The sequence below is a fragment of the Pristiophorus japonicus genome, chromosome 1 (genome assembly GCF_044704955.1).
Source record: "Pristiophorus japonicus isolate sPriJap1 chromosome 1, sPriJap1.hap1, whole genome shotgun sequence".
NCBI lineage: Eukaryota > Metazoa > Chordata > Chondrichthyes > Pristiophoridae > Pristiophorus > Pristiophorus japonicus.
In genome coordinates, this window is record NC_091977.1 from 15,895,278 (window position 1) to 15,917,310 (window position 22,033).

Below are 22,033 nucleotides of genomic sequence, written 5' to 3' on the forward strand. Positions count from 1 at the left end.
ATGGCATTGTATAAAAATAATTTGTCGTAACTTAACTCAGGATTGTGGGTGAGGGGGGAGGAAGAACAAAGTGCTTGTCAAAAATAATCTAGGGAATTAGCTTGGAGATTATAGAGATGAGTAAGAACTGAGAGGATCAAATACTTTTGCCAGATGTGATGGTTCCTGTGTGCTAGTGTTGGGGGTTGGTAATGTTTGTGGAGACTAGTAGATATGGTTTGTTTGGTTACCTTTGGGTGTATGGTTACCTTTTGGGGTTATGGGATATTTATGCACATCTTTACTCAGGAGATTAATTGGGTAGGTTGTGCGGCTGTCAAAGGAACAAGTTTGATGGGCCAAATGACCTCCCAGTGATGAGCAAAATGATTGTTAATCCACTGCTATGTACTGCGGAACAGTCCCACAACATGACATTCATCCTTCCGCCGCCGCCTCCTCCTCCTCCTCTCTGCAAGTTGCTTATTCTAGCTGTGGTATAATTCGATGGATGGCAGCCTTTCAGCATCTCACTGAAATGGCCGTTCTTGGCATATAAATCTGACCCAGTTAGTATTGAGTTTCAGCAGGCTGTGGAGGGGGTAGTTGCCATCACAGCTGAGCTGTGATTCTGTTGCCATCCACATGTACAATTTCTAGCGTTGAATAGCAAACAGAAACCTTGCCTTTCCTTTACCACCTCTCTAACCCAAGGGTGTTGAGCTCAATTGTAGCAATCCCTATAGCTGCCACAATTGAAATCGGCTAAATACAGATTAGGAAATTAAAGCCAAGTCTTTCCTGCTGTGTGTGACTCAGCATCACATGGTTACATATAGCTAGTAAGCCATCAAGAAGCTGCAATAAGAAGTTGTAATTCAATGTTTTGAAATCTGTAAACTTTTAAGTTGAATTTGCAATGTTCCTATGCTTCAGAGATTGATGTACAATTTTTCTCTCTCTCTCCACCTTCCCCACCAAAAAACCTTTTCCTCCAAAATGGATGCAGGGAAGCAATCAGTTGAATTATGGTATTAAAAAATCATATGCAAGAGGAAAAATAATAAACTTAAAAGAAAACTGACCACCATACAAACAACAAAACAAAAATGTATGAACAATGAAATAAAAAAACCACATTTTTATAACCGCGGTATAAATACTGGTTCATTGCCAGTGTGTGGACTTTGATACTAAGGATCTAATTTAATTGTTGGTATTAAGTGTCCTTTAGAGAATTATAAATACGTTTATATATTTTTTTGTTCCACCCCTTCCCTTTATTCATCCCTGCTTCTAAGCATTTCTATCCAGAACAAAGGAATGGTTCGGGCTATGGCATTCAGACATTGGCAATGTTACCCTGTCAGGAGAGTGTGCATTCTGACATAAGATTAGTGTCAGTTCTTCCTTCTTTATGTTCTCCCACTCCACATATCGTTCACTGGACAAGAGCTGCAGCGGTTGCTTCCCAGGCTTCTAATAATGCTGCTCTATAATCAGGCTGGGAGAATGGTCTGGGAGTTGGCTTGTGTTCTCTCATTTCTATTCCCTTTGTAGGAATGTGCATTATACTTCTGTTTGTTGGACCAATTGCAATCATTTCTTCTATAAACGTATAAAAATAATGGACAGATAAAGACCGTCAAACCTATCCCGTATTGTCATGGTGCAACTTAAACACACCGTAACTTCCATTGACCACCAGCCATCCACACAATCTCTTGGTAAGGAGAAATATGGAAAATTCCTCTCCACTCCCACTACTCCACCTACCCTTCTGTTCGCCATAATTTGAATGTTTGCAGTGAATCCGCTCTTGCTGCACGAGCTGGTAATTTGTTCCAACAATCACTGTCCTTCAGTGAAAAGAAAAATCTCCTGACATCTAACCAGTTTTATGTTCATGTAACTTACATACGCATGTTTCTGGTACTCCCGAACCTATCTAACTCAAAATAGCCTATCCACATGAATTAAATCTCCTCAATCTACACTTCGAAATCTAGAATGAAAAGCTTCAACTTTTTCAACCTATTGAGTGGTAACTAAGGATCTTTATGTTTTTAACTAAAAGTGTTTTTAAAGTCATAGTGAAGGGCCTTGCTCAATATAGAGCATCAAGGTTGAAAAAAGTAATTGAAAAAAACAGTAGGTAGATCGAGAAGGTGACGTCAAGCAAAAGAGTGATTATTGCTGGGTTTTCTGTGGGGCTGAGTGAGGTGCTAGTATGCTGACTCCCAACACGCAGGTCTTTTATAACCAGTGGAAGCTCCAAAGTAAATTTCAGATTTTTTTCCTCGCTCGATCTGCCAAGTTTACTTTGGGCTGCCGTATGTTCCATAAGATCTACAGGGAGCGAGCGTGACTAGTTTGTAAAAGTGAGGCAGTGGGAGAGGAGCAATAGTGAAAAAAAGATGCTGATGCACGGTCCTTGATTAACTCTGGGGACTCCTGAGGTGGTGGTCTGGAATAAAATCAGCAAATGCTGGAGATCTCAGCAGGTCAGACAGCATCTGCGGAGAGGAAGCAGAGTTAACGTTTCATCGACCCGAAACGTTAACTCTGCTTCCTCTCCGCAGATGCTGTCTGACCTGCTGAGATTTCCAGCATTTGCTGTTTTTAGTCCAGATTCCAGTATCCACAGTATTTTGCTTTTGTATTAGTGGTGGTCAGGAAATGGATATTCACAAGTGAGAAAAGCGGTAATCTTTTTATTAAAATGCTGCCCATTACCCTCTGAGTAATGGATCTCACTAATCAGAGTAGCCTGCTTGAAGATTAAATGCCTTTGTGTTTTTTTTTCAGCCATTGGGACTGCAAGATCTAATATAATTTCAAGGCCAGAAATATTGTACAGATGCAAATTTTGCTCTATTAAGGGGAGCTGTGGTTTAGGTACTGTACCCACTACTGTCTACAGGGAATCAATGAAAAGGGCAGAACCTGTTTTTAGGCAAGATTAATTTTTCTGTTTTAAATTCATGATCCGTAAAAAGCAAACCTCTGGTATTGGTATGCTGAAAGCTTGCAGAATGCTCAACTTGGCTGTGATGTCTACTAGAAAGTGTTTGCTGAATATTCATGAAGGTGACTGGCACTGGAGCTGTTGAAGTGGGGGTGGAGAATAAATAAGTACAATAAAATTTATGGTTGCTATTCTGAATTCAAGTCACAAAGTGAGACAGTATTTTAGTATTCCTTGAAGGTGACTGGCTTTTCATTGTCCAAATTTTGGAGTTAAAAGAAAGGCCCTACAGTGGAAATAAGGCAGAGAAATGTAAAAGTGAATGAGCCGCACTTTATATATAAAAAAAATAATAGTCTGAAAAAATAAAAAATAAAATAAAAATCTGAATTGTAAGTTTTAGAAGTCTTTGTTTTAAATGAGGTTGGTAACCTTTTTGACGTTTGTGTCTTATTTTCCAACATGGGATCTTATTCATTTTTCTGTTGTATTTAAGCAGTCATTGGTATCTGCACCAAAATGTAAAATCTGGGGAGAGTTATTTTCTTGTGAGTAAACCCTCCATCTCTCCTTTTATACATGAATTAAAACAATAGTCTACCCAGCATTATGTTATCCCCATGGACACCCTCGGGTTGGATCTCTCTCCCTGCTATGCCACTTGTCAGCCTGTGGCTCAGTGGGTAGCACCCTCGTCTGAGTCAGAAGGTTGTGGCTTCAAGTCCCACTCTGGAGACTTGAGCACAAAAATCTAGGCTGACACTCCAGTGCAGTGCTGAAGGAGTGCTGCATTGTCGGAGGTGCCGTCTTTCAGATGTGATGTTAAACCGAGGCCACGTCTGCTCTCTCAGGTGGACGTAAAAGAACACGTGGTACTATTTCTGGTGTCATAGAATGGGTACAGCAGAGAAGGAGGCCATTCGGCTCGTCGAGCCCGTGCCGGCTCTGTGTACAAACGCTTCAGCTAGTCCCCCTTTCCCCACCCTTTCCCCGTAGTCGTGCAAATCTTTCCTTCAAGTACTTATCCAATTCCCCTTTGAAAGCCACAGTTGAATCTGCCTCCACCATGCTTTAAGGCAGTACATTCCAGATCCGAACCACTTGTTGTGTAAAAAATAAAAGCTTTTCCTCATGTCACCGTTGGTTCTTCTGCTAATCACCTTAAATCTGTGTCCTCTGGTTCTCCACCCTTCCGTCAATGGGAACAGATTCTCTCTATCTACTGTCTAGACCCATCATGATTTTGAACACCTACTCTCAATGTTCTCTGCTCTAAGTAGAACAACCCCAGCTTCTTTAGTCTATCCAAGTAACTGAAGTGCCTCAACCCTAGAACCATTCTTGTAAATCTTTTCTGCACCCTCTCTAAGGCCTTCACGCCCTTCCTAAAATGCAGTGCTCAGAATTGGACCCAATACTCCAGTTGAGGCTGAACCAGTGTTTTATACAGGTTCATCATAACATTTGTATTCTATGCCTCTATTTATGAAGCCCAGGATCCTGTATGCTTTTTAACCGCTTTCTCAAACTGCCCTGCCACCTTTAGTGATTTGTGCACATATACCCCCAGGTCTCTCTGTTCATGCACCCCCTTTAGAATTGTACCATTTAGTTTATATTGCCTCTCCTTCCTTCCAAAATGTATCCCTTCACTCTTTTCTGCGTTAAATTTTATCTGCCACATGTCCGCCCATTCTGCCAGCCTGTCTATGTCCTCCTGAAATCTATCCCTATCCTCCCCACAGTTCACTGTACTTCCAAGTTTTGGTCATCGACAAATTTTGAAATTGTACCTTGTACACCCAAGTCCAAGTCCAGAAAAGCTGTGGTTCTGGTACCGATCCCTCGGGAACACCGCTGTATACCTTCCTTCCTATCTGAAAAACAACCATTCACCACTACTCTGTTTCCTGTCACATAGCCAATTTCATATCCATGCTGCCACTGTCCCTTTTATTCCATGGGCTTCAACTTTGTTGGCAAGCCTATTATGTGACACTTCATCAAACGCCTTTTGGAAGTGTACTGGCTAATATTTATCCCTCAACCAACATCACTTTTTAAAAAAAAACATATTCTGGTCATTATCAGATTGCTGTTTGTGGGAGCTTGCTGTGCAAGAATTGGCTGCTGCGTTACAACACTGACTATACTTAAGAAGTACTTCATTAGCGCTAAACTGCTTTTGGATGTCCGGTGGTCATGAAAGCCGCCATATAAATGCATGTCTTTCTTTCACTTTGGTGCTGGTGTCCGCAAGCACTGCTTGCAAACCACAGCAGCCCTATAGGAAACCATGGGCCCCACAATTAGCTGAGAGCGGATATAGAGATGCGGCAGTTTGGGAAAGCACATATCAGAGGGAGACCCAATCTGAGAGTTTCTATGTGGGTCATTTAAAAAATTATCCTCTCTGAACTAATATTGAAGGAACCTCATCTGATTTAAAATACTGCGCATAGTTTTTTTAATATTCGTTCACAGGATGTGGCTGTCACTGGTAAAGCCTGCATTTATTGCCCATTCATAATGGTCCTTGTCCTGGGACTGAGATGATTGACCTCCAACAACCATCTTCCTTTGTGTTAGGTATGACTACAGCCAGTGGAGAGTTCTGCCACCCCCACCTCCCACCCTGCCCCGATTCCCATTGACTTCAATTTTATTAGGGCTCCTTGATGCCCCACTTGGTCAAATGCTGCCTTAATGTCAAGGGCAGTCACATTCACTCTTTTATTCATGTTTGGACCAAGGCTGTAATAAGGTCTGGAGCTGAATTATCCTGGCGGAATCCAAATTGATCATCAGTGAGGAGCAATGTTCCCCTTAATTCTTTTTGGGGGTGTGCAAGGTACAGGGGACTCTTCTGATATAAAAATCAACTTAACATTTTTTAAAAACCTAATCCTCATTGGTTGCATTTAAAACTCAGTTGAATTTCAGTTGAGGAAGAAATGGGGAGTTTTGATGCAGACATTCTGGGAGCAGCAATGCTATTAACTCTTCTCTCGGCAAAAACTGTGGCAATGTTTTTATGAGCACTATTACTTGAGACTCCTGTTTTAATTTCTGTAAAAAGACTGGCATTTCTCAATGTATAATGTTTGTTTATTGATGTAGCAAAGCTGGAATTGGGCAGCAGAAAAGTAGAAAGTGAATTTGGAAGACAGAGGAAACAAAGACTGGAAAATAGACAACAAGGGAGTTTGGCACCACTAAACAGTATATACTTCAATGCAAAGAGCGTAGGGAATAAGGCAGGAGATTTTAGAGCACAGATAGATACTTGGGAGTATGATAGGGAGTATAATGTTGGAAAGTGTGAGTTCATGCATTTTGGCAGAAAAAAATCAAAGAGCAAGTTATTATTTAAATGGAGAAAGATTGCAAAGTGCCGCAGTACAGCGGGACCTGGGGGTACTTGTGCATGAAACATAAAAGGCTAGTATGCAGGTACAGCAAATGATCAGGAAGGCCAATCGTATCTTGGTCTTTATTGCAAAGGGGATGGAATATAAAAGCAGGGAAATCTTGCTACAGCTATATAGGGTATTGGTGAGGCCACACCTGGAATACTGCGTGCAGTTTTGGTTTCCATATTTATGAAAGGATATACTTGCTTTGGAGGCAGTTCAGAGAAGGTTCACTAGTTGATTCTGGGGATGAGGGGGTTGACTTATGAGGAAAGGTTGAGTAGGTTGGGCCTCTACTCATTGGAGTTCAGAAGAATGAGAGGTGATCTTATCGAAACGTATAAGATTATGAGGGGGCTTGACAAGGTGGATGCAGAGAGGATGTTTCCACTGATGGGGGAGACTAAAACTAGAGGGCATGATCTTAGAATAAGGGGCAACCCATTTAAAATAGAGATGAAGAGAAATGTTTTCTGAGGGTTGTAAATCTGTGGAATTGGTAGCCTCAGAGAGCTGTGGAAGCTGGGACGTTGAATAAATTTAAGACAGAAATAGACAGTTTCTTAAATGATAAGGGGATAAGGGGTTATGGGGAGCGGGCGGGGAAGTGGAGCTGAGTCCATGATCAGATCAGCCATGGTGGTGTTGAATGGTGGAGCAGGCTTGAGGGGCCCTATGGCCTATTCCTGTTCCTATTTCTTATGTTCTTATTATAGCTATTACTGAGACATGGCTGAAAGGGAGGGGACTCGGTTTTGGAGAATGAAGAGAAGCAGGTGGAAAGGGTATCAGTGGAAAAGCATTTTGGTTCTAGTGATCATAATTCAGTAAGATTTAGGGTAGTTCTAGAAAAGGACAAAGGTGGACCAGGAAAAAAAGGTAAATCAATATCAGAGCAGTGGGAGCCATTCAAGGAGGAGATCCTGAGGGTACAGAGCAAGTATGTTCCCTTAAAGAAAAAGGGTGGCACTTATCAAATCTAGAGCCCCCTGGATGTCAAGTGACATATAGGGTAAGATAAAGAAAAAAAGGGAAGCGTATGACAGATACCGGGAACTCAATACTGCAGAAACTCCTAGAGGAGTATAAAAAGTACAGGAATACAATTAAAAAATATATCAGGAAAGCAAAGAGAGAGCATGAAAGAATGTTCGCAAATAAAATCAGGGAAAATCCAAAGATGTTTTATAAAAACACTAAGAGCAAGAAGATAAATAGAGAAAGACTGGGGCTTATTAGAGACCATAAAGGAAATCTGCGTGTGGAGGCAGAAGACGTGGGTATGATTCTTAATGAATACTTTGCATCTGTTTTCACACGAGAGGGGTGATGCAGACTTTGCAATGAGGGAGGAAATGTGTGAAATATTAGATGAGATAAACATAGTGAGAGGAAGTATTAAGGGGTTTAGCAGCTTTGAAAGTGGATAAATCCCCAGGCCGCATGAAATGTATCCCAGACTGTTGAGAAGCAAAAGAGGAAATAGCAGAGGCTCTAACCATCATTTTTCAGTCCTCTCTGGCTACAGGTGTGGTGCTGGTGGGACTGTTAATGTTGTACTTTTGTTACAAAAGGGAGAAAGGGATAGACCGAGTAATTACAGGCCAGTCAGCCTAACCTCTGGGAAAATTATTGGAAAAACTCCCGAGGGACAGGATAAATCTTCATTTGGAAAGACATGGATTAATCAAGGACAGTTAGCATGGATTTATTAAAGGAAGATTGTGTCTGACTAACTTGATTACATTTTTTAAGGCGATAACCAGGAGGGTCGATGAAGGCATGATGTAGTGTATATGGTATTTAGAAAAGCTTTGATAAGGTCTCACGTGGCAGACTCGTCACTAAAGTAGAAGCCCATGGGATCCAGAGCAAAGTGGCACGCTAGATCCAAAATTGGCTCAAAGGCAGGAAGCAAAGGGTAATGGTTGATGGATGTTTCTGTGACTGGAAGACTGTATCCAGTGGGGTTCCACAGGGCTCAGTGCTTTTTGTGGTATATATCAATGACTTGAACTTGAATGTTGGGGGGTATGATTAAGAAGTTTGCAGATGACACTAAAATAGGCTGTGTAGTTGATAAAGAAGAAGAAAACTGTGGACTGCAGGAAGATAGCAATGTACTGGTCAGGTGGGCAGTACAGTGGCAAATGGAATTCAATCTGCATAAGTATGAGGTTATGCATTTGGGGAGGTCGAACAAGGCAACGGAATACACATTAAATGGTACGACACTGAAAAGTGTGGAGGAACAAAGGGACCTGGATAAGAGTGGGTAGGAAGGACCTGTTTCCCTTGGCAGAGGGGTCAACAACCAGGGAACATAGATTTAAAGTAATTGGGGGGAGGTATAGAGAAGATACGAGGGGAAATGTCTTCACCCAGAGGGTGGTGGGGGCCGGGATCTCACTGCCTGAAAGGGTGTTAGAAGCAGAAAGCCTCACCACATTTAAAAAAAAATACTTGGATGTGCACTTGAAATGCCATAACCTACAGAGCTATGAACCAAGAGCTGGAAAGTGGGATTAGGCTGGATAGCTCTTGGTCGGCCGGCGCGGATATGATGGGCCGAATGGCCTCCTTCTATGCTGTAAATTTCTATGATTCTACGTTTTGTTTAATTTCTGGCCCAGCAATTTTAAATAGTTATCTTCATATAATTTTTTGTGTTCTCTTACCTAGATTGTTTAAAAATAGTTTTATTTTTAACTCTTCTGATACGGTTTTATTTTAACTTCACTTGGAGTTGAAATACAATGGCAAGATAAAGAAAAAAATATACAAAACCGGAGTGTGAAGGTGGAGCAATCTTGTCAACTTTACTTAAATCTCTAATGGCTTGTTTTTTTTTCTATGGTCAATATCATGAAATCTAAAACAGGATGAAGTGGAGTCTTTTCTCTCTCCATCCCCCCCCCCCCCCCCCGGAGTGCTGTGAGTCTTTAGTGGTTTATTAGTTATTGATGATGGTTGGTGATGTGAATTAACAATTTAATTTTTTACCCCCCCATAGGAGCCGAGAACGTCTTGCAATGAATGGTGACTCTGGTGTAGGGGTGGTTACTTCCCCACCCCCGTCGACTGCTCCACACAAGGAGAAATACTTCGACCGAGTCGATGAGAACAATCCTGAATACCTCAGAGAGAGGAATATGCCACCTGACTTGCGACAGGATTTCAACATGATGGAGCAGAGGAAAAGGGTGTCAATGATTCTGCAGAGTCCGGTAACCTCCAACATTTCCTTTTTAATTGGATCTCTGCAAGCGCACATTTTCACTAGTATTTGAATTGCAAACTAGTCTGCAGCTATTTTAAAAGCCAGGGGCAAAGCTTGACCACTATCGTTTCATAAGCAAATTATTAATGTGTATGGTAGTTAAATTAATAAAATCTTGCACAAGTGCATGTACATATTATGACATTACAATTATATTTGTATTTAGTGATAGCATAGTTTAGTAGCCGAGACATAGCAGGTAAGAGCAGGGAAGTTATGCCAGAACTGCATAGAATACTAGTTAGGTCACAGCTTGAGTACTGTGTGCAGTTGTGGTCACCATATTACAGGAAATATGTTATTGCACTGAAGAGAGTACAGAGGAGACTTCAGAGGATGTTGCCAGGACTGGAAAATTTTAGCTATGAGGAAAGATTGGATAGGCTGGGATTGTTTTCTTAGGATTAGAGGAGGCTGAGGGGAGATTTAATTGAGGTGTATAAAATTATGAGGGGCCTAGATAGAGTGGATAGGACGGACCTATTTCACCTAGCAAAGGGGTCAGTAACCAAGGGGCATAGATTTAAAGTAGTTGGTCGGAGGATTAGAGGGGAGATGAGGAAAAACCTTTTCACCCAGAGGGTGGTGGGGTTCTGGAACTCACTGCATGAAAAGGTGATAGAGGCAGAAACCTTCATCACATATAAAAAGTACTTGGATGTGTACTTAAAGAGCCGTGACCTACAGGGTTATGGACCAAGTGATGGAAGGTGGGATTAGTCTGGGTAATTCTTTTTCAACCGGCACGGACACGATGGGCCGAATGGTCTCCTGTGTCGTCGTTTTTTTATGATTCTATGTTACTGGGCAAGGACTAATGATCCGGAGACGTGAGTTCAAATACCACCATGGCAGCTGGGGAATTCAAATTCAATTAATTAAATAAACATGGAATAAAAAGCTAGTAGCAGTAATGGTGACCATGATACAGGTGCAGTGTTGAGAATCCGTAACCCTCGGGAGTGAGACCATTCTGGATTCTGGACTTTCGGTCATCTTTCTGACTTCAGGAATCCAGAAACATCCGAGCTCAGGTTTTCGGGTATGTCTGGATTTCGGAACGTCAGAAAGGGAAGGGGGGATTGGAGGGTCCCTGCCGACCGGCTGTTCGGGCTCGCTGAGGAGCTGTTTGGGGCCACCGGCCTTGTCGATAAGGTGGTCGGGCATGCCCCGCTGCCGTCGGGCTGTTCGGGCAGGCTCTGCCGCCGACTAGCAGTTTGGGCGGACCGGCGAGGAGGCCCTGAGGTAAGGGCAGCGGCGGTGGTGAGGTGCGGCCCGAGGTTGGGCAGCGGCAGGTCCTTGAGGTCGGCGGGTCCGGATTCGGGAACATTTTACGGATTCCGGACGACCCTGCAACCAATCGGTCTGGATTCCGGAACTCCAGATTTTCGGAGTTGTACTACCAGATTGTTGAAAAAACCATCTGGTTCACGAATGTCCTTTAGGGAAGGAAATCTGCCGTCCTTACCCGTTCTGGCATAAACATGACTCCAGGCCCACAGGTTGACTCTTAATTGGCCTCTGCTACTCAGCTGTATTCAAGAAGGTGCAAGCGTAAATAAGGATGGGCAATAAATGCTGGCCTTGCCAGTGACACCCACATCCCATGAATTAATGAACGAAAAAAAATTGTAAGCCAGTAAAGGATTATAATAATGCAGTGTTTTATTTGGCTTAAATGGAAGACTAATATAACTCTCCACAGTTGTAGTGTTCTGTTTCATGTCTGTTAGAAGTAAACAGTCGCACATTTACCATCTCCAAGTACCCTTAAGATAGGTTAATGTGTGGTCACTTTTACAAATCACTTTTTTTAATTTCATATTTTTATTCTATATTTAAAACTGAAATCTATGGACCCTAGACTTTTACTGTTGCCTCTTTGCATCCATCTTTTTCCTTTTGGTGACAGCTTGTTGGCTTTTGATACTTTGAAGGAATGATTTTGTATTCCGTGAGTGCCTTGTGCCAACTTCCCGGTGGTCTTTTTGAGAGCGGTGGTACAATAAAACGGTTCTTCTGATATAGTTTGGCAAAATAATTGTTATGAAATGAATGTCTCCCCAGTTCATTCCGAAATCTCCTGATCTGAAATCCCCATGCTGCTTTTAACTTGTTGGAAAATGTTATAATTTGGTTCAAATAGAATGCTGAATACCCTGGATACAATGTCAGTGTATTAATCTTCCTAATGATTCTGGGAGAGGTTGGATGTTCTCTCTAGTTGGCTATATTTTTTTTTAATTATCAGCTCCGTTGCATTCTATATTTGGGCATGTCCGGGGCTGCATATCACTGAGGAGTTACTTTTCGCAAATGTCTCTCAATGGCTAGTTCTGCAGTTTCTAACTCCGTTTGATTTTAATCTGATAGTCGTGTCGGACTGTGGCTCTGTGACACATGTTGCCACTTCCATATGTTTCCGGGTCCCTTTGCCACCCACCCACGCATAACTGTTCTGGTGAGGAAGGGTTTCACTTCTTGGTACGCTGAGAGCCTTGGGCAGGTATCGCAGGTTTGGAGGAAGGTATAGACCTCTAAGTTGATTATGTTTGAAAAATGTACCATTACGTCACCAGTCCTGATGTTTCAGCAAGTTGGCCGAGGCTTGTTTCATCTCCCAGTGATTTGAACATTCAATTTCCTTGTTGTATCCTAATGTTTTAGCTAGCGTTTGGTAGCCCTTGCTGGATTCAAAAGACCCAAAGTGAAGATAAAGGAAGAGTGGGAGGATATATATAGGCCAGGAGTTCGCAACTGGGGATCCGTGGACCTCTAGTTGTTAGCAAGATTTCAAGGGGTCTGCCAGAGAATGGCCGGATTCTCGGTGAGACCTATCTGGGGAAGACTGTGGCTGGGGCGGTGGCTGGCGTGTGCGGTGGAGGCTTTGCTGGGGTGCGAGAGTACCGGTCTGCCCCGGGGTGGCTGACTGGCTTTATAGAATCATAGCTATTTACAGCACGGAAGGAGGCCAGTTCGGCCCATCGTGTCCGTGCCGGCCAACAAGAGGCTATCCAGCTCTAGGTTCGTAGCCCTGTAGGTTATGGCACTTCAAATGCCCATCCAATTATTTTTTAAATGTGGTGAGAGTTTCTGCCTCTACTACCCTTTCACAGAGTTCCAGACCTCCACAACCTTCTATGTGAAGAAATTTCCCCTCAAATCTCCTCTAAACCTTCTACCAATTACTTTAAATTTATGCTTCCTGGTTGTCGACCCATCTGCTAAGGCAAATAGGCCTTATCCATTATATCCAGGCCCCTCATAATTTTATATACCTCAATGAGGTCTCCCCTCAGCCTCCTCTGTTCCAAGGAAAACCAGCCCTACCTATCCAATCTGTCCTTATAGCTAAGATTCTCCACTCCCGGAAACATCCTCGTAAATCTCTGTACCCTCTCCAGTGCAATCACATCCTTTCTGTAATGCAGTGACCAGAACTGCATGCAGTACTCTAGCTGTGGCTCAACTAGTTTTATACAGTTCAAGCATAACCCCCCCTGCTCTTGTATTCTATGCCTCAGCTAATAAAGGCTAGCATTCCATATGCCTTCTTAACCACCTCATCTACCTGGCCTGCTACCTTCAGGGATCTGTGGACATGCACCTCCAAGGTCCCTTTGTTCCTCTACACTTCAGTGTCCTACCATTTAATGTGTATTCCCTTTCCTTGTTGGTCCTCCCCAAATGCTTTACTTCACACTTCTTCGGATTGAATTCTATTTGCCACTGTTCTGCCACCTGACCAGTTGATTGATATCTTCCTGCAGTCTACAGCTTTCTTCATTATCAACCACACAGCCGATTTTAATATCATCTGCAAACTTCTTAATCATAACCCTTATATTCAAGTACTCTAGCAGCAGCCAAGTTCATGGCACCGTGGCTGGCTCTGCTGCACAGGAGGGCAAGAAAAAGAGTGGGAGAGCGATAGTGATAGGGGATTCAATTGTGAGGGGAATAGATAGGCGTTTCTGCGGCCGCAACCGAGACTCCAGGATGGTATGTTGCCTCCTGGTGCAAGGGTCAAGGATGTCTCGGAGCGGGTGCAGGACATTCTGAAATGGGAGGGAGAACAGCCAGTTGTCGTGGTGCACATTGGTACCAACGACATAGGCAAAAAAAGGGATGAGGTCCTACGAAACGAATTTAAGGAGCTAGGAGCTAAATTAAAAAGTAGGACCTCAAAAGTAGTAATCTCGGGATTGCTACCAGTGCCACGTGATAGTCAGAGTAGGAATCGCAGGATAGCGCAGATGAATACGTGGCTTGAGCAGTGGTGCAGCAGGGAGGGATTCAAATTCCTGGGGCATTGGGACCGGTTCTGGGGGAGGTGGGACCAGTACAAACCGGACGGTCTGCACCTGGGCAGGACTGGAACCAATGTCCTAGGGGGAGTGTTTGCTAGTGCTGTTGGGGAGGATTTAAACTAATATGGCAGGGGGATGGGAACCAATGCAGGGAGACAGAGGGAAACAAAAAGGAGCCAAAAGCAAAAGACAGAAAGGAGATGAGGAAAAGTGTAGGGCAGAGAAACCCAAGGCAAAGAACAAAAAGGGCCACTGTACAGCAAAATTCTAAAAGGACAAAGGGTGTTAATAAAACAAGCCTGAAGGCTTTGTGTCTTAATGCAAGGAGTATCCGCAATAAGGTGGATGAATTAATTGTGCAAATAGATGTTAACAAATATGATGTGATTGGGATTACGGAGACGTGGCTCCAGGATGATCAGGGCTGGGAACTCAACATTCAGGGGTATTCAACATTCAGGAAGGATAGAATAAAAGGAAAAGGAGGTGGGGTAGCATTGCTGGTTAAAGAGGAGATTAATGCAATAGTTAGGAAAGACATTAGCTTGGATGATGTGGAATCTATATGGGTAGAGCTGCAGAACACCAAAGGGCAAAAAACGTTAGTAGGAGTTGTGTACAGACCTCCAAACAGTAATAGGGATGTTGGGGAGGGCATCAAACAGGAAATTAGGGGTGCATGCAATAAAGGTGTAGCAGTTATAATGGGTGACTTTAATATGCACATAGATTGGGCTAGCCAAACTGGAAGCAATACGGTGGAAGAGGATTTCCTGGAGTGCATAAGGGATGGTTTTCTAGACCAATATGTTGAGGAACCAACTAGGGGGGAGGCCATCTTAGACTGGGTGTTGTGTAATGAGAGAGGATTAATTAGCAATCTCATTGTGCGAGGCCCCTTGGGGAAGAGTGACCATAATATGGTGGAATTCTGCATTAGGATGGAGAATGAAACAGTAATTTCAGAGACCATGGTCCAGAACTTAAAGAAGGGTAACTTTGAAGGTATGAGGCGTGAATTGGCTAGGATAGATTGGCGAATGATACTTAGGGGGTTGACTGTGGATGGGCAATGGCAGACATTTAGAGACCGCATGGATGAAGTACAACAATTGTACATTCCTGTCTGGCGTAAAAATAAAAAGGGGAAGGTGGCTCAACCGTGGCTATCTAGGGAAATCAGGGATAGTATTAAAGCCAAGGAAGTGGCATACAAATTGGCCAGAAATAGCAGCGAACCTGGGGACTGGGAGAAATTTAGAACTCAGCAGAGGAGGACAAAGGGTTTGATTAGGACAGGGAAAATGGAGTACGAGAAGAAGCTTGCAGGGAACATTAAGGCGGATTGCAAAAGTTTCTATAGGTATGTAAAGAGAAAAAGGTTGGTGAAGACAAACGTAGGTCCCCTGCAGTCAGAATCAGGGGAAGTCATAACGGGGAACAAAGAAATGGCGGATCAATTGAACAAGTACTTTGGTTCGGTATTCACTAAGGAGGATACAAACAACCTTCCGGATATAAAAGGGGTCAGAGGGTCTAGTAAGGAAGAGGAACTGAGGGAAATCTTTATTAGTCGGGAAATTGTGTTGGGGAAATTGATGGGATTGAAGGCCGATAAATCCCCAGGGCCTGATGGCCTGCATCCTAGAGTACTTAAGGAGGTGGCCTTGGAAATAGCGGATGCATTGACAGTCATTTTCCAACATTCCATTGACTCTGGATCAGTTCCTATGGAGTGGAGGGTAGCCAATGTAACCCCACTTTTTAAAAAAGGAGGGAGAGAGAAAACAGGGAATTATAGACCGGTCAGCCTGACCTCAGTAGTGGGTAAAATGATGGAATCAATTATTAAGGATGTCATAGCAGTGCATCTGGAAAATGGTGACATGATAGGTCGAAGTCAGCATGGATTTGTGAAAGGGAAATCATGCTTGACAAATCTTCTGGAATTTTTTGAGGATGTTTCCAGTAAAGTGGACAAAGGAGAACCAGTTGATGTGGTATATTTGGACTTTCAGAAGGCTTTCGACAAGGTCCCACACAAGAGATTAATGTGCAAAGTTAAAGCACATGGGATTGGGGGTAGTGTGCTGACGTGGATTGAGAACTGGTTGTCAGACAGGAAGCAAAGAGTAGGAGTAAACGGGTACTTTTCAGAATGGCAGGCAGTGACTAGTGGAGTGCCGCAAGGTTCTGTGCTGGGGCCCCAGCTGTTTACATTGTACATTAATGATTTAGACGAGGGGATTAAATGCAGTATCTCCAAATTTGCGGATGATACTAAGTTGGGTGGCAGTGTGAGCTGCGAGGAGGATGCTATTAGGCTGCAGAGTGACTTGGATAGGTTAGGTGAGTGGGCAAATGCATGGCAGATGAAGTATAATGTGGATAAATGTGAGGTTATCCACTTTGGTGGTAAAAACAGAGAGACAGACTATTATCTGAATGGTGACAGATTAGGAAAAGGGAAGGTGCAACGAGACCTGGGTGTCATGGTACATCAGTCATTGAAGGTTGGCATGCAGGTACAGCAGGCGGTTAAGAAAGCAAATGGCATGTTGGCCTTCATAGCGAGGGGATTTGAATACAGGGGCAGGGAGGTGTTGCTACAGTTGTACAGGGCCTTGGTGAGGCCACACCTGGAGTATTGTGTACAGTTTTGGTCTCCTAACTTGAGGAAGGACATTCTTGCTATTGAGGGAGTGCAGCGAAGGTTCACCAGACTGATTCCCGGGATGGCGGGACTGACCTATCAAGAAAGATTGGATCAATTGGGCTTGTATTCACTGGAGTTCAGAAGAATGAGAGGGGACCTCATAGAAACGTTTAAAATTCTGACGGGTTTAGACAGGTTAGATGCAGAAAGAATGTTCCCAATGTTGGGGAGGTCCAGAACCAGGGGTCACAGTCTGAGGATAAGGGGTAAGCCATTTAGGACCGAGATGAGGAGAAACTTCTTCACCCAGAGAGTGGTGAACCTGTGGAATTCTCTACCACAGAAAGTAGTTGAGGCCAATTCACTAAATATATTCAAAAGGGAGTTAGATGAAGTCCTTACTACTCGGGGGATCAAGGGTTATGGCGAGAAAGCAGGAAGGGGGTACTGAAGTTTCATGTTCAGCCATGAACTCATTGAATGGCGGTGCAGGCTAGAAGGGCTGAATGGCCTGCTCCTGCACCTATTTTCTATGTTTCTATGTTTCTAAGTCTAGATCATTAATGTATACCACAAAAAGCAAGGGACCTAGTACTGAGCCCTGCAGAACCTGACTAGAAACAGCCTTCCAGTCACAAAAATGCCCATCAACCATTACCCTTTGCTTCCTGCCTCTGAGCCAATTTAGGATCCAACTTACAACTTTGCCCTGGATTCCATGGCCTTTACTTTCGTGACTAGTCTGCCATGTGGGACCTTATCAAAAGCTTTGTTAAAATCCATTTACACTACATCATATTCTTTGCCTTCTCAAAAAATTCAATCAAATTAGTCAGACACAACCTTCCTTAACAAATCTGTGCTGACTGTCCTTGATTAATCCGTGCCTTTCCAATAATTTTCCCACCACCGAGGTTAGGCTGACTGGCCTGTAATTACTCAGTCTATCCCTTTTTCCCTTCGTAAACAAAGGTAACACATTAGCAGTCCTCTGGCACCACATCTGAAGCCAGAGAGGTTGGAAAATGATGGTCAGAGCCTCTGCTATATTTCCTCTTTTGCGTCGCTTAACAGCCTGGGATACATTTCATCCACTTTCAAAGCTGCTAAACCTCTTAATACCTCCTCTCTCTCTGTTTGTTTATTTCATCTAATATTTCACACTCCTTCTCCCCGATAGCAATGTCTGCATTGCCCCTCCCTTTTGTGAAAACAGACGCAAAGAACCATACCCATGTCTCCCACTTCCACACACACATTACCCTCATGGTCTCTTAATAGGCCCTACCCTTTCTTTAGTTATCCTCTTGCTCTTAATATACTTATAAAACATCTTTGGGGTTTCCTTGATTTTATTTGCCTAGAAGTTTTCATGCTCTCTCTTTGTTTTCCTAATTTCCTTTTTAATTTTGCCCCTGTACTTTTTATACTCCTCTAGAGACTCTGCAGCATTTAGCCCTCTATCTGTTATAAGCCTCCCTTTTTTTCTTTATCCTACCCTGTATGCCCCATGACATCCAGAGGCTCTAGATTTGTTAGTCCCACCCTTTTTCTTTAAGGGCACATATTTGGTCTGAACTCTCCGGATCTCCTCCTTGGTCCCACTGCTCTGACACTGATTGACCTTCAAGTAGCTGTTTCCAATCCACTATGGTTAAATCACCTCTCAGCTTAGCAAAATTGACTATTCCCCAATTTAGAACTTTGATTCCTGTCTATCCTTGTCCAGCTTCATTCCCTAAAACTAAGTCCAGAACCGCCGCCTCCCGCATTGGGCTTGCTCAACACTGGCTAAAAAAGTTCTCCTGAATGCATTTTAGGAATTTCACACCCTCTGTACCTGCACACTAATTTTGTCCCAGTTAATATTTGGGCAGTTGAAATCCCCTATAGTTTTTGCACTTCTCAGAAATTTGCCTCCATATTTGCTCTTCTATCTCCCTCTCACTGCTTGGGGGGGGGGGTCTATTGTACACTCTCAGCAGTGTGATTACCCCTTTTTTGTTTTTGAGTTTGACCCATATGGCCTCGTTTAATGATCTCTCTAACTTATCATCCCTCACAGCCGTAATGGCTTATTTAATCAATACCGTGACCCCCCCCCTCCCTTTTTACCCCACTCTCTATCCTGTCTGAAAATCCCATAACGAGGAATGTTGAGCTGCCATACCTGCCCCTCTTTCAGCCATGTCTCTAATGGCTATAATGTCATACTCCAAATGTCTACCTGTGCTCTCAGCTCATCCATCTTATTTGTTATACTCCTTGCATTGAAGTATGTACCATTTAGTACAGCCCTTTCTAGCCCTTGTTTTCTCTGTCCTTCAAATTCACTTTGTAAGTTTTTGCTTTCCAATTCTAGCTTTACTTCCCTCCCTACTGAATCTATTCTCAGATTCCCATCCCCCTGCCAAGCTAGTTTCAACCCTTCCCAACAGCACTAGCAAACCCCCGCCCCGCGAAGATATTGGTCCCAGTTCTGTTGAGGTGCAACCCTTCCGGCTTGTATACGTCCCACCTCTCCCAGAAGTGGTCCCAATGCCTCAGGAATCTAAAGCCCTCCCTCCTGCACCATCTCTTCAGCCACGCATTCATCTGCTCTAGCCTCCTATTTCTGTACTCACTAGTTCGTGGCACTGGGAGTTGGATTGGACGCTGGTTACCGAGCCCAAGCCCCGGCTTGGTAATCCCCTGAAACTGTTATTGGAAAGCTCCGCTTGGCGGTGTAGCCACTCTTTGGCCTATCCGTGGGTGCCAGGCACGTGGCATTTTGAGAACCTTCCATTGTCATTGAAACCCAGTAACTGAACGTGTGACTGGAATAACTCGGAACTGACACCCCACCCCACAGGTAGTGGGACAAACTCTTTCCCCCCCCCCCCCCCTATTTTTATGCAGAAATAATACTTGTGTTAAAAGAATCCCCAGGATGCCCTGTAACACTGGTGGGGCGGCCTCAGAAATAAAGGTTGAGAACCCTTGATCTAGGCTACACCCTTTACGTATCGGCCTTGGCTCAGTGGGTAGCACTCTCGCCTTTGAGTCATAAGGTTATAGGTTCAAGTCCCACTCCAGAGACCTGAGAACATAATCTTCTGTGTAGTGCTGAGGGAGTGCTGCATTGTTGGAACAAGTGTCTTTCGGATGAGACGTTAAACCGAGACCACATCTGCCCTCTCGGGTGGATGTAAAAGATTCCATGGCACTATTCGATAAAGAGCAGAGGAGTTCTCCTGGTGTTCTGGCCAATATTGATCATTCAACCAACATAATTAAAAACCGATTATATGGTCATTATCTCATTGCTGAATTGTGGGACCTGGCTGTGCACAAATTAGTTGCCACATTTCTCTACATTACAACAGTGACTACATTTCTAACATGCTTTGGGAGGTCCTGAGGTCCTAAAAGGCACTATATAAATGCACATTCTTTCTTCTTTCTTTCTAAAGTTACCATCTGCAGTCAGCTGCAAGCATGTCTACTCTAGATTCTTCACTGAATATGTATTTCTTTGGCCAGGACTAATAAAATGAGGGCCAAGAGCCAGCTGGTGAGGAAGTGAGTACCTTGTTCTGCGTCGCCTGGTTCTGCACTGTAGCTCTGAGCCATTTGGACTGACTCCTGAAGTGGACTTGGGGCATTCATTAAGGCTCAGCCAGACCCCAAACACTCTTTGTTCAGCTTTCTGATGGACGTCCTGTTACTTTCCTCAGTGGGTAGGTTAGTGAAGCTTCTGTGTGTGCTAGGCAGTATATTCAGATGCTTTTGTACAGGATGCAATGCATACTAATGAAGCATGGATGCCCATGCTTTAGAAAAATGCTGTCCAAGAAAAATGATGCTTCCTCCAGCTCCAGCAGCATGGGTTCCAGAAAGTATAGTCCCTGTTCCTGAGCTTTTTGTGAAGTGCATGCAGTGAATTAAGGATATTGAAAGATCTTTACTGATTGCAATGTATAAACTTGCTCACATTTTGCTTATTGAGGATGGCTATGTTTTGGCTCTCTTTTCTCTTTCATCTTTATAGATTTATGGTAGTGGTATGCTCTTAAATCTTTTATTTTGTGTTTTTGTGTCCCTTAAATGATTTGACTCCCTGCTGGGATATTGTTGTACGGCTCTTGTATGCGCCAGTGTCAGCTATGACTCAGTGGGTAGCATGCTCTCCTGAGTCAGAAGGTTGTAAATTCAAGTCCCACTCCAGGAGCTTGAGCACATATATCTAAGCTGACACTCCAGTGCAGTGCTGAGGGAGTGCTGCACTGTCAGAGGTGTTGTTTCGAATGAGACGTTAAACCGAGTTCCCGTCTGTCCCCTCAGGTGGTCGTAAAAGATCCCATGGCACTATGTCCTGGCTAATATTTATCCCTCAATAAACATAACAAAAATAGATTATCTGGTCAGTATCAGAAGTGGGGATGTTTACTGATGATTGCACAGTGTTCAGTGCCATTTGCAACTCCACAGATAATGGAGAAGTCCATGCCCACATGCAGCAAGACCTGAACAACATTTCAGGCTTGGGCTGATAAGTCGCAAGTAACATTCGCACCACACAAGTGCCAGGCAATGAAGATCTCCAATAAGCAAGAGTCTAACCACCGCCCCTTGACATTCAACGGCATTACCATCGCTGAATACTCCACCATTAACATCCTGTGGGTCACCATTGACCAGAAACTTAACTGGACCAGCCACATAAATACTGTAGCAACATGAGCAGGTCAGAGGCTGGGGATTCTGCAGAGAGTGTCTCACCTCCTGACTCCTCAAAGCCTTTCCACCATCTACAAGGCACAAGTCAGGAGTGTGATGAAATACTCTCCACTTGCCTGGATGAGTGCAGCTCCAATAACACTCGCAGCTCGACATCATCCAGGACAAAGCAGCCTGCTTGATTGGCACCCCATCCGCCACCTTAAACATTCATTCCCTCCATCACTGACGTACCGTGACTGCAGTGTGTACCATCTGCAGCAACTTGCCAAGGCTTCTTCGGTAGCACCTCCCGAACCTGTGACCTCTACCACCTAGAAGGACGAGGGCAGCAGGCGCATGGAACACCACCACCTCCCAAGTTCCCATCCAAGTCACACACCATCCTGACTTGGAACTATATCGCCGTTCCTTCATCGTTGCTGGGTAAAAATCCTGGAACTCCCTCTCCGACAGCACTGTGGGAGTACCTTCACCACACGGACTGCAGCGGTTCAAGAAGGCAGCTCACCACTACCTTCTCGAGGGCAATTGGGGATGGGCAATAAAGGCAGGCCATGCCAGCGATACGCACGTCCTATGAACTAATTTTTTAAAAATCACTGCCGTTTGTGGGAGTTTGTGCGCAAATTGGCTGCCGTGTTTCTCACATTACAACAGTGACTACACTCCAAAAGTACATCATTGGCTGTAAAGCGCTTTGAGACG

At 43.8% G+C, this 22,033-nt stretch overlaps 1 protein-coding gene across 3 annotated transcripts in view; it reads left to right on the forward strand.

Moving 5' to 3' along the window:
- add1 (adducin 1 (alpha)) overlaps positions 1–22,033 on the forward strand; it is a 169,955-nt gene that overhangs the window by 34,645 nt on the left and 113,277 nt on the right. For all 3 annotated transcript variants that reach the window (XM_070877743.1, XM_070877749.1, XM_070877753.1), the window contains exon 2: positions 9,374–9,587. In XM_070877743.1, the coding sequence (XP_070733844.1) occupies positions 9,393–9,587 (195 nt within the window). In that variant the 5' untranslated portion in view covers positions 9,374–9,392. The remainder of the gene's footprint in view (positions 1–9,373; positions 9,588–22,033) is intronic.